Genomic DNA, 10857 nt, shown 5'->3' with positions numbered 1-10857 from the left:
AAAGGGGGGGTCCTGATCTTCAAAAAATACAAGGGATGTGCCAGTCTTTAACCACACAGGCAGTCCTCATTGTAAGGTGAACCAGGGAATGAGAGGTGCCCTGGCCACCTAGGCTGCTGACACGAGGCTGCCCTGTGCAAAGCACAGACAGGAAGACACCATCACTGGGAGTGGCACATCCCAGTAGATGCCCCCGGTCACCATATCACAAACCAGCAGGCCACACTCACTCCACCAGAGTCTCCACACCAACTAACCCCACCACCTCCAGCCCATCAGCCTCACCTTGAGATCCCACTTTCTTCGAACAGAATAGAGCTTTCCCGTCTTTGAACTTTAAAAGCCCCGCGTGTTTGCTTCTCCAGAGTCTCAGCCCAGAGCATACTGGATTGTGCACTGGAGCAGGTTCCCTGCTTGGCCATACTTTTCTGTTTGCATTTGATTTCTGGTCTCTAATAATTTTTCTTTTATAACATGCTGAAAGCCTTGGAAACCCTGGAATGTGGTAGGTGATTAAGCTCCCACTTCATTCCCACAAGTGAGAAAGGCATGAAATAAATTATGTGTGTGTATTTCAAGAGAAGACAATGTGTCTGAAGTCTTCCATCATCAGAGTGTGTTGAATAGGCTGCTATGGGGTCTTAGAGCAGTATGCGCACACATATGTATGGGTTTCCATAACTGTAAAAGAATCTTTTTCCAACAGTCTCTTACATGGGAGGCCAATACATAGAACTGATTACAAGAAGCTGCCATGGGAGAGCCTGGCGGGGGAATCAAGGCCCCATCAGCTCAGATCACTGTCTTTTCCTTTCTTGTGGCCCAAGCAATGTTCTTAAATGACATTTCCAGGCAGCACAGTTATCAACCTCAACTCAGAACAACTAAATGAACTATGAGAAAAAAAGGAGGTATTTAAAACTATATAAAATATACAAAATTTAAAATATGAGCCGTGGGACTTTCCTGGTGGTCCAATAGTTAAGAATCCACCTGCCAGTGTAGGGGACACAGGTTCTACCCCTGATCTGGGAAGACCCCACATGCTGCAGAGCCGCTGAGCCCATGAGCCACAACTACTGAGTCTGCACTCTGAGCCCATGCTCCACAACAAGAGAAACTGCGGCAATGAGGAGCCCGAGCCCCAGACCCAGAGGAGAGAGCCTGCTCGCTGCAGCTAGAGAAACCCTGTGTGCAGCAGTGAAGCACCAATGCAGCCACAAATGAACAACTATTTTAAAAATAAGTAAATAAAACATGAGCAGTTGTCCTTACCTGCACACTTGTAAACACTGACCAATAAAATCACAGGTAGTGTCAGCAGGCAGAATTCAGCCATCGTCATCATCATCACCACCATTGTTGTCAGCCTCATCTACATTTAATAAGTGAAAGATAAGCCATGCCTAAGTGATTGATATATACTCAGTCATTCGATCCAAACCACAAAACCATGAGACCAGTATTATCCACATAGTAAAGAATTTGACCAAGGCCCCATAGCTAGTGGGTGACAAGGACCAAGATGCAAACCGAGGTCTGCTGGACTCTCCGCATATGCTCCTGGCCATTGCGTTCCACGAGCACCCATGAAAGCCACTTGTGTCCTTCTTTATGTATTTTATGAACTTATTTGTATGAACTACTGTCATAAGAAGGACTGAGAGTAGGGGAGAGCCAATTCCTCAAGTCCTAGAGAGACAGATAAGGCGTAGCTGCCCTGGGTGGGTCACCTAGCCTGGAGTCACCACAGAGATGATCCCAAATGTCGCAGAAAAAGGGCTTAGAGGAAATCTCTCACTCCAAGGGGACTCAGTGCTCCTAAAAGAGTCAGATCTATCGATCTTTCTTCAGTTTCTTCCCTTCCTACTCATCAGAAAAGCTTATTAGTTTTGACATTACCATCCACTCTCATATAACTATATTAAGAAGGGGGAGAGAAGGAAGGGGTGTAAAAGAATTAAAATACCTAATCTACCAAAACAGACTAGGTCTAAAATCAGTGAGTCAACAGACACCAGTATAACACACACACACTCTCTCACTCTCTCTCACTCTCTCTCACTCTCTCTCACACTCTCTCTCACTCTCTCTCACTCTCTCTCACTCTCTCTCACTCTCTCTCACTCTCTCTCACTCTCTCTCACTCTCTCTCACTCTCTCTCTCTCTCTCTCTCTCTCTCTATCTCTCTCTCTCTCTCATACGGGGGCTTCCCTGGTGGCTCAGAAGGTGAAGAATCCACCTGCAATGCAGAAGACTCAAGTTTGATCCCTGGGTTGGGAAGATCCCCTGGAAAAGGGAATGGCTACCCTCTCCAGTATTCTTTCCTGGAGAATTCCATGGACAGAGGAGTCTGGCAGGCTACAGTCCACGGGGTCTCAAAGAGACACGACTGAGCGATTTTCACTTTCATACTAATATATTAGTATATATACTATGGACTTCCCTGGTGGCTCAATGGTAAAGAATATGTCTGCCAAGAAGGAGATGCAAGTTCAGTTCCTAGGTTGGGAAGATCCTCTAGAGGACAAAATGGAAATTCACTCCAGTATTTTTGTCTGGGAAATCCCACGGACAGAAGAGCCTGGCGGGCTACAGCCCATGGGGTCACAAGAGAGTCGGACACAACTTAGCAACTAAAACAACATTATTAAGGAATTTGAGGGAAAATATTAATTAGCAGAAACAGATCCAGTTATTTACAGTTGTTCCCTGGGGAAGTTATAATAGAGACTAAGGGGTGGCTGCTTAAGAGAGTGCTGCCGTTTTATAAGCATTTTAATACCATTTAGTTTTTCAAATCAAATGCCAATATTCCTTTGATCTGTGAAAAATGATGAAACAAAAATAATAAAACCTAGCCTCCTAAGTGGTCTCCTTTAGCTTAATGGCCTCCAGAAAGGAGTTCAGACAGAGACAGTACAATTTGATGTGGTTGGTGGAGCCATGAGATCTGAGTCACTGCAGATGGAAGGTGCCTGGTGTTGAGTCAAGAGCCCTGGATCTTGAAACAGAAGACCTGGGTTCCAGTCTTGGCCTTGGTGCTCCAAGTTCTGTGGCCTTAGGCAAGGTACATCGTTTCTCCGAGCTTCTTTATCCCATAAGGGCAGTCATCCACACCTGATACAGCCAAGAGGATTAAACGCCATAAATCCCAATCCAGTGACGCAAACTAACCTCATGGTAAGAAGACAGTGAGTGGGGACCTGAAAATCTGGGCCAGGGAGGCGACAGCCATGGAAAGACAGACTTGAATAAGAGATGCAGGCTTCTTGCCTGTGAACCAGGCACTGAACTGGTTCCTCTCCCCTCCATGCTGTTCCCCAGTTCTCTGATACCATAGAGTATATTTTAGGATTCTACAGACTCAAAAGAGAGGCAGATAACCCAAGCGTCAATCTGCATCCCCCTGGATGAGGCTCACACAGACCTTGAACCCATCTGATCCTTGCCTGGGCCATCTTGAACAAAGTCTCTCCTTGATTCTTCCTAATTTAAAAAAAAAAATTCTCCAAATTACTTAACCCTAGGATCAAACCTTAGGCCCCAACGAGGAACCTCCAACCCTTTCTCCATTATCACTATGTCACACTTTGTGAGAGGCCTGGTCATAGCTGTCATTTTAGGACAAGCGGGTCCAGGCTTCCCAGGAATCAGCCCAATGTGCGGCCATTTTTTCCAGGTTCTGAGCATTTAGAAGAGCTCATAGCTTAAGGGCCAGCTGCCAACTGCCTGGTTGCCAAGGGCTCCCTTTCTCCCCGCCGCCACCCCCACTCCCCGGACTCAGAGCCTGCACTGGTTTGGGAATGAGAGAGGTCTGGCAGTCCACGCTTTCCTAGCACTGCCATAGAACCTTGTCCTTTCCCGCCATCTGTCTCTCTTTTGAGTCTGTAGAACCCTAAAATATACTCCATGGTAGCAGAGAACTGGGGAACAGCGTGGAGCGGAGAGGAAACTTCAGTTCAGTGCCCGGTTCATGGCCAAGACTCATGACAAGACTCATACCCCATCAGACAACACTGCTGTTACTGGTATGTCATGATGTAAAGAGGTAGAAAGATGCCCTGTGAAGCAGCCCTGGACAGAGAGGCCCCAAAACAAGACTCCAGATCAGGCCTGAGGCACCCCTACCAGGATGAGGAGGCAACAAGAGACTTAGGCTGAAATATCCCCAGAGGTCGCAAGAAACACGGCCTGCTCTCTGCGTAGACAGCACATGGCGTGAACACACAGACCTGCAGATTCAAACCCCCCAAAATGAAGTTTATTCTTTGGCACTTCATACTTGGCAAGGGATGATCATAATATCAATTTATACAATGATTAAACTAGTAAAATACATCTGGATGGGAAGGAAACCTCAGAGACCAGCTTTGATTCCATGAGCACAAGGTAAAGGGCCCAAGATGGGGAGACAGCAGAGGGAGGGTTAGGGGACTGATTAGCCAGTGATTAAATGTCATTTTTCTTGAGTCAAATGATTCTTGTTTTATTCAAGTGTCCAGAAAACAACGATGAAATTTTTTTTTTCCATTTTTGGGGAATTCTTTTTTTTTTTTCTTTTTTGGTCCAATGAATAGCTCAACCATATGATTTTATAAGTATTGTGCAATTCCTAAATTACAGCCTTTAAAAATCAGGCTGACACTGTCAACTCCTGCTGGTTGGGATTTTCTGAATCACCTACAGAAAAACGGCTGCTCCGCCGAGAGCCTGTCTGAGAAACGGGCCGGTATATTCTGTGCCCCAAAGCATCTATTTCCTCAAAGATGTAGCCAGGAGGCTCAGGGTATGAAGCCAGGCACCTACTCATTTCCTTAGGAGTAAAGCTGATGGTGTATGTGGTCTGGCCCTCCACAGGGATATTTCCTCGGGGCCCAGACCAGACGGGCTTGCAGCTTTTGGTCATCATGGGCAGGTGGGGCACATAGTGGGTTCGTGTGGTGGTCAGGCAGTCCAAGGGCTCAGTGGGAAGGTTCAGCTGGGGGATGGGCTTGACTGGCTCTGTCCGCGTGCTGGCCCACTGCTTGTAGTCCTCTTTGGTCGTGGTGGAGCCTTCAAAGCGGCCACCCTTCTTGACCGAGAGCACAGGTCGGCAGGACTCAGCTGGGGCACCCTTAGGGTACGTGTAGTGGGCTTGCACAGTTGTCAAAAGGTCCATCTTCTCTTCAGGAGGGACATACATGGCAGGAGGTTTGGAGAACACCTGGGGCGTTGGCCAGGCTTGGTACTTATCTCGAAACTCAGTGGTGTTGGAAAATGGCGTGTCGAGCCCACAAGGCCTGGCAGGTTTCAAGCTCTTGGCTGGCTCCCCCATCAGACCCCGGTATGACTCTCTGTGGGTGGTGAGGCTTTCAAAGGGGATTTCACAGGGTCTGAACTTCTCTGACTCATGCACAAAGCGCTTCTCCAAGGGGTGGGGCACGTAGCTCATCTTGTAGTTTGTCAGATCCTCCAGGGGGATGTTACAGAGCTTGGGCACAGCTGGAGGCTTACAGCTCCTGGTGTTCACCAAGCCCTTCATGGAATAGTCGTCCTGCTGTGTGGTGCGACTATCAAACTTGGTTGATGCCGGCCGGTAGTGGTGAGGTGGACGAAGCAGCTCTCGTCTTGGTTGGTTCCAGGGTAAATAGTCAGCTGAAAATAAAGCAGAAGCGGTGATTATTCATAAATCCCATCACTCAACCTGCATGTATTCCCAGAAGCCACAAGCCAGTCTTCAGGGAGATGTTTCAGGAGACAGAGGAAAACCAGACTAGATCCCTGCCACCACCTCAACCAAGGGTTTGATGTTTCAGCTTTGTGGTATTTGCAGATTATTGTGCAGCAGAAGGCTTCCCAAGTGGTGCTAGTGGTAAAGAACCCGCCTGCCAATGCAGAAGATGTAAGAGATGCAGGTTCGCTCCCTGGGTCAGGAAGGTCTCCTGGCGGAGGGCATGGCAGCCCACTCCACTATTCTTGCCTGGAGAATCCCCATGGACAGAGGAGCCTGGTGGGCTACAGTCCATGGGATCACAAAGAGTCAGACATGACTGAAGTGACTTAGCACGCACACACATGCAGAAGAGACTAATTTATAGGAGTCTCATCACACCCACAGTGCTACATGTGGGGACTGTAGAGGGTCCAGGGCCATGAGTGGACCCATGGAATGGACTCCAACAGAGGAGTCCAACTGCTGGTTTTCCCTTATCCAAGAACAGTTCCATTCCTCTAAGGGAAGGTGCCCTCTGTGAACCAGCAAAGAGTGACTGGGCCACCAGCCAGACCTGCTAGGCCTCCTGGTCATCCATGGGGCAATTGCCATTATGTTGCTATCATCACACATACACTCCACATACATCTAATGTGGCACTCCAGGGGAATAAGGGGCACTGAGCTGGCTAACCAATTCTGAATCCACAGGGAATTCTCTTGCCTACAACTTTACAAAGAGAAAAAAAGTAGTCTTTGAGGTATATAGCCAATACCAGTGGAGTCCACAGGCACACTTTTTTTAAACAGCTTTCTTGAGGTATAATTTGTATAAACGTAAATGTACCATTTATATTTATAGAAATATAAATATAAAATGCACCATCTTACACACATAATAATTTCTACAGAGTTGTGCAACAATTTATAATCAAAATCTAGTTATGCTGAATCCCTTGCTGTACCACATAAATTAACAAAACATCGTAAATCAACTATACTTTAATAAAAAAATTTTTTTAATCTAGTTATAGAACATTTCCATCACCACCCTAAAAATCTAATCAAGCCAATTTGCAATCTTCATTCTCATCCCTGGGCAATAATTAATCATTTCTTGGTCACTCTAAATGTGCCTTTTCTGGACATTTTCTATAAATGGAATTACACAATATATAGTGTTTTGTATTGGCTTCCTCCACTAAGCATAATGTAAAGGAAGTCCATCCCTGTCATAGCATGCACCAGTTGACTCCCTTTTATTGTTGACTAGTATTAGAGTAAATTTTGTTTATCCATTCTTCATTTGATGGGCATTTGGATTGTTGTCATCATTTCGTTATTATGAAAATTTCCGCTAGGAACATTTATAGACAAGTGTTTGTGAGGCTATATCTTTTCATTTTCCTTAGGTAGATACCAAGAAGCAAAATTGCTAGGCTATATGTTTAATTTATGTTTAACTTTTCCACATACCGCAAACTTTTCCAAAGTGGTGCGTGCCACTTCACATTCCCACCAAGCAATGTATGAAAGTTCTCATTTCTCCACATCAACACTTGTTATTACGATTTGTTTTTTAATTATAGGCATTCTATATGGGTGTTTAGTGGTATCTCATTGTATTTTAATTTACTTTGCCCTAATGATTAAAATTTTTGAGTATCTGTGTATGTGCTTGTTTTTGACTGTAGAGAGCTTCTCCATCTTTTGCTGCAGAGAATATAACCAATCTGATTTCGGTGTTGACCATCTGGTGATGTCCATGTGTAGAGTCTTCTCTTGTGTTGTTGGAAGAGGGTGTTTGCTATGACCAGTGCATTTTCTTGGCAAAACTCTATTAGTCTTTGCCCTGCTTCATTCCACATTTCAAGGCCAAATTTGCCTGTTACTCCAGGTGTTTCTCGACTCCCTACTTTTGCTTTCCAGTCCCCTATAATGAAAAGGACATCTTTTTTGGGTGTTCTAAAAGGTCTTGTAGGTCTTCATAGAACCGTTCAACTTCAGCTTCTTCAGCATTACTGGTTGGGGCATAGACTTGGATTACTGTGATACTGAATGGTTTGCCTTGGAAATGAACAGAGATCATTCTGTCATTTTTGAGATTGCATCCAAGTACCACATTTCGGACTCGTCTGTTGACCATGATGGCTACTCCATTTCTTCTGAGGGATTCCTGCCCACAGTAGTAGATATAATGGTCATCTGAGTTAAATTCAACCATTCCAGTCGGTTTTAGTTCGCTGATTCCTAGAATGTCGACGTTCACTCTTGCCATCTCCTGTTTGACCACTTCCAATTTGCCTTGATTCATGAACCTGACGTTCCAGGTTCCTATTCAGTGTTGCTCTTTGCAGCATGGGACATCACCAGATGGTCAACACCGAAATCAGATTGATTATATTCTCTGCCGCAAAAGATGGAAAAGCTCTATACAGTCAACAAAAACAAGACCAGGAGCTGACTGTGGCTCAGATCATGAACTCCTTATTACCAAATTCAGACTGAAACTGAAGAAAGCAGGGAAAACCTCTAGACCATTTAGGTATGACCTAAATCAAATCCCTTATGATTATACAGTGGAAGTGAGAAATAGATTTAAGGGCCTAGATCTGATAGATAGAGTGCCTGATGAACTATGGAATGAGGTTCGTGACATTGTACAGGAGACAGGGATCAAGGCCATCCCCATGGAAAAGAAATGCAAAAAGGCAAAATGGCTGTCTGGGGAAGCCTTATAAATAGCTGTGAAAAGAAGAGAGGCGAAAAGCAAAGGAGGAAAGGAAAGATATAAGCATCTGAATGCAGAGTTCCAAAGAATAGCAAGAAGAGATAAGAAAGCCTTCTTCAGCGATCAATGCAAAGAAATAGAGGAAAACAACAGAATGGGAAAGACTAGAGATCTCTTCAAGAAAATTAGAGATACTAAGGGAACATTTCATGCAAACATGGGCTCGATAAAGGACAGAAATGGTATGGACCTAACAGAAGCAGAAGATATTAAGAAGAGATGGCAAGAATACACAGAAGAACTGTACAAAAAACAGCTTCATGACCCGGATAATCACGATGGTGTGATCACTCATCTAGAGCCAGACATCCTGGAATGTGAAGTCAAGTGGGCCTTAGAAAGCATCACTACAAACAAAGCTAGTGGAGGTGATGGAATTCCAGTTGAGCTATTTCAAATCCTGAAAGATGATGCTGTGAAAGTGCTGCACTCAATATGCCAGCAAATTTGGAAAACTCAGCAGTGGCCACAAGACTGGAAAAGGTCAGTTTTCATTCTAATCCCAAAGAAAGGCAATGCAAAAGAATGCTCAAACTACCACACAATTGCACTCATCTCACACGCTAGTAAAGTAATACTAAAAATTCTCCCAGCCAAGCTTTAGCAATATGTGAACCGTGAACTTCCAGATGTTCAAGCTGGTTTTAGAAAAGGCAGAGGAACCAGAAATCAAATTGCCATCATCCACTGGATCATGGAAAAAGCAAGAGAGTTCCAGAAAAACATCTATTTCTGCTTTATTGACTATGCCAAAGCCTTTGACTGTGTGGATCACAATAAACTGTGGAAAATTCTGAAAGAGATGGGAATACCAGACCACCTGACCATTCTCTTGAGAAATCTGTATGCAGGTCAGGAAGCAACAGTTAGAACTGGACATGGAACAACAGACTGGTTCCAAATAGGAAAAGGAGTACGTCAAGGCTGTATATTGTCATCCTGCTTATTTAACTTATATGCAGAGTACATCATGAGAAACGCTGGGCTGGATGAAGCACAAGCTGGAATCAAGATTGCCGGGAGAAATATCAATAACCTCAGATATGCAGATGACACCACCCTTATGGCAGAAAGTGAAGAGGAACTAAAAAGCCTCTTGATGAAAGTAAAAAAGGAGAGTGAAAAAGTTGACTTAAAGCTCAACATTCAGAAAACGAAGATCATGGCATCCGGTCCCATCGCTCCATGGGAAATAGATGGGGAAACAGTGGAAACAGTGTCAGACTTTATTTTTGGGGGCTCCAAAATCACTGCAGATGGTGACTACAGCCATGAAATTAAAAGACGCTTAACTCCTTGGAAGAAAAGTTATGACCAACCTACACAGCGTGTTCAAAAGAGACATTACTTTGCCGACTAAGGTCCGTCTAGTCAAGGCTATGGTTTTTCCTGTGGTCACGTATGGATGTGAGAGTTGAACTGTGAAGAAGGCTGAGTGCCGAAGAATTGATGCTTTTGAACTGTGGTGTTGGAGAAGACTCTTTTAAGTCCCTTGGCTTGCAAGGAGATCCAACCAGTCCATTCTGAACGAGATCAGCCCTGGGATTTCTTTGGAAGGAATGATGCTAAAGCTGAAACTCCAGTACTTTGGCCACCTCATGCAAAGAGTTGACTCATTGGAAAAGACTCTGATGCTGGGAGGGATTGGGGGCAGGGGAAGAAGGGGACGACAGACTTTGAGATGGCTGGATGGCATCACTGACTCGATGGACGCAAATCTGAGTGAACTCCGGGAGTTGGTGATGGACAGGGAGGCCTGACGTGCTGCGATTCATGGGGTCACAAAGAGTCGGACACGACTGAGTGACTGAACTGAACTGAACTGTTTGTGCTTGTTAGCCATTCATTTGTCTTTTTGGTAAAATATCTACCCAAATCTTTTGTCCATTTTTTAATACAGTTGTTTGTCTTATTTTTGAGTTACGAGTTATTTTTGTATTCTAGACTACAAATCCAATGCCAGATATGCGATTTGTAAATATTTTTTCCCAGTCTGTCACTTACCTTTTTGTTTTCTCACTGGTATCTTTTAAAACACACAGAGATTTTGAATTTTTATAAAATTTACTTTTTTTCCCTATGTCTTAATTTAAAAGATTAAAATTTTTAGCTCTTTCACTTAGATCTCTGATCCTTTTTGAGTTAAATTTTTAGTATTGTGTGAAGTAAGGTCTAAGTTCATGTTTCTGCAAGTGGATATCGAATTATCTCAGCACCATTTGTGAAAAAGACAAATTTTCAGCTACTTTGGTTTGATTTTCATAAATAAAATTTAGATCATACCATGCCAATTTCTGCAACAACAAAAAACCTGCTGAAATTTTAATGGGAATAGCACTGAATCTATAAATAAATTTGGGTGGAACTGCAC

At 44.1% G+C, this 10857-nt stretch overlaps 1 protein-coding gene across 1 annotated transcript in view; it reads right to left on the bottom strand.

Annotated features, from left to right (window-relative positions):
* The window catches only part of SAXO1 (stabilizer of axonemal microtubules 1), a 115149-nt gene continuing 108826 nt past the window's right edge, over positions 4535–10857 (bottom strand). The window contains exon 4 of the mRNA XM_018051921.1: positions 4535–5638. Coding sequence (XP_017907410.1) covers positions 4638–5638 — 1001 coding nt within the window. The 3' untranslated portion in view covers positions 4535–4637. The remainder of the gene's footprint in view (positions 5639–10857) is intronic.

Source organism: Capra hircus, chromosome 8, assembly GCF_001704415.2.
Source record: "Capra hircus breed San Clemente chromosome 8, ASM170441v1, whole genome shotgun sequence".
NCBI lineage: Eukaryota > Metazoa > Chordata > Mammalia > Artiodactyla > Bovidae > Capra > Capra hircus.
The sequence above is the reverse complement of the archived record's forward strand: the minus strand, read 5'-3'. Positions and strand labels throughout refer to the sequence as shown.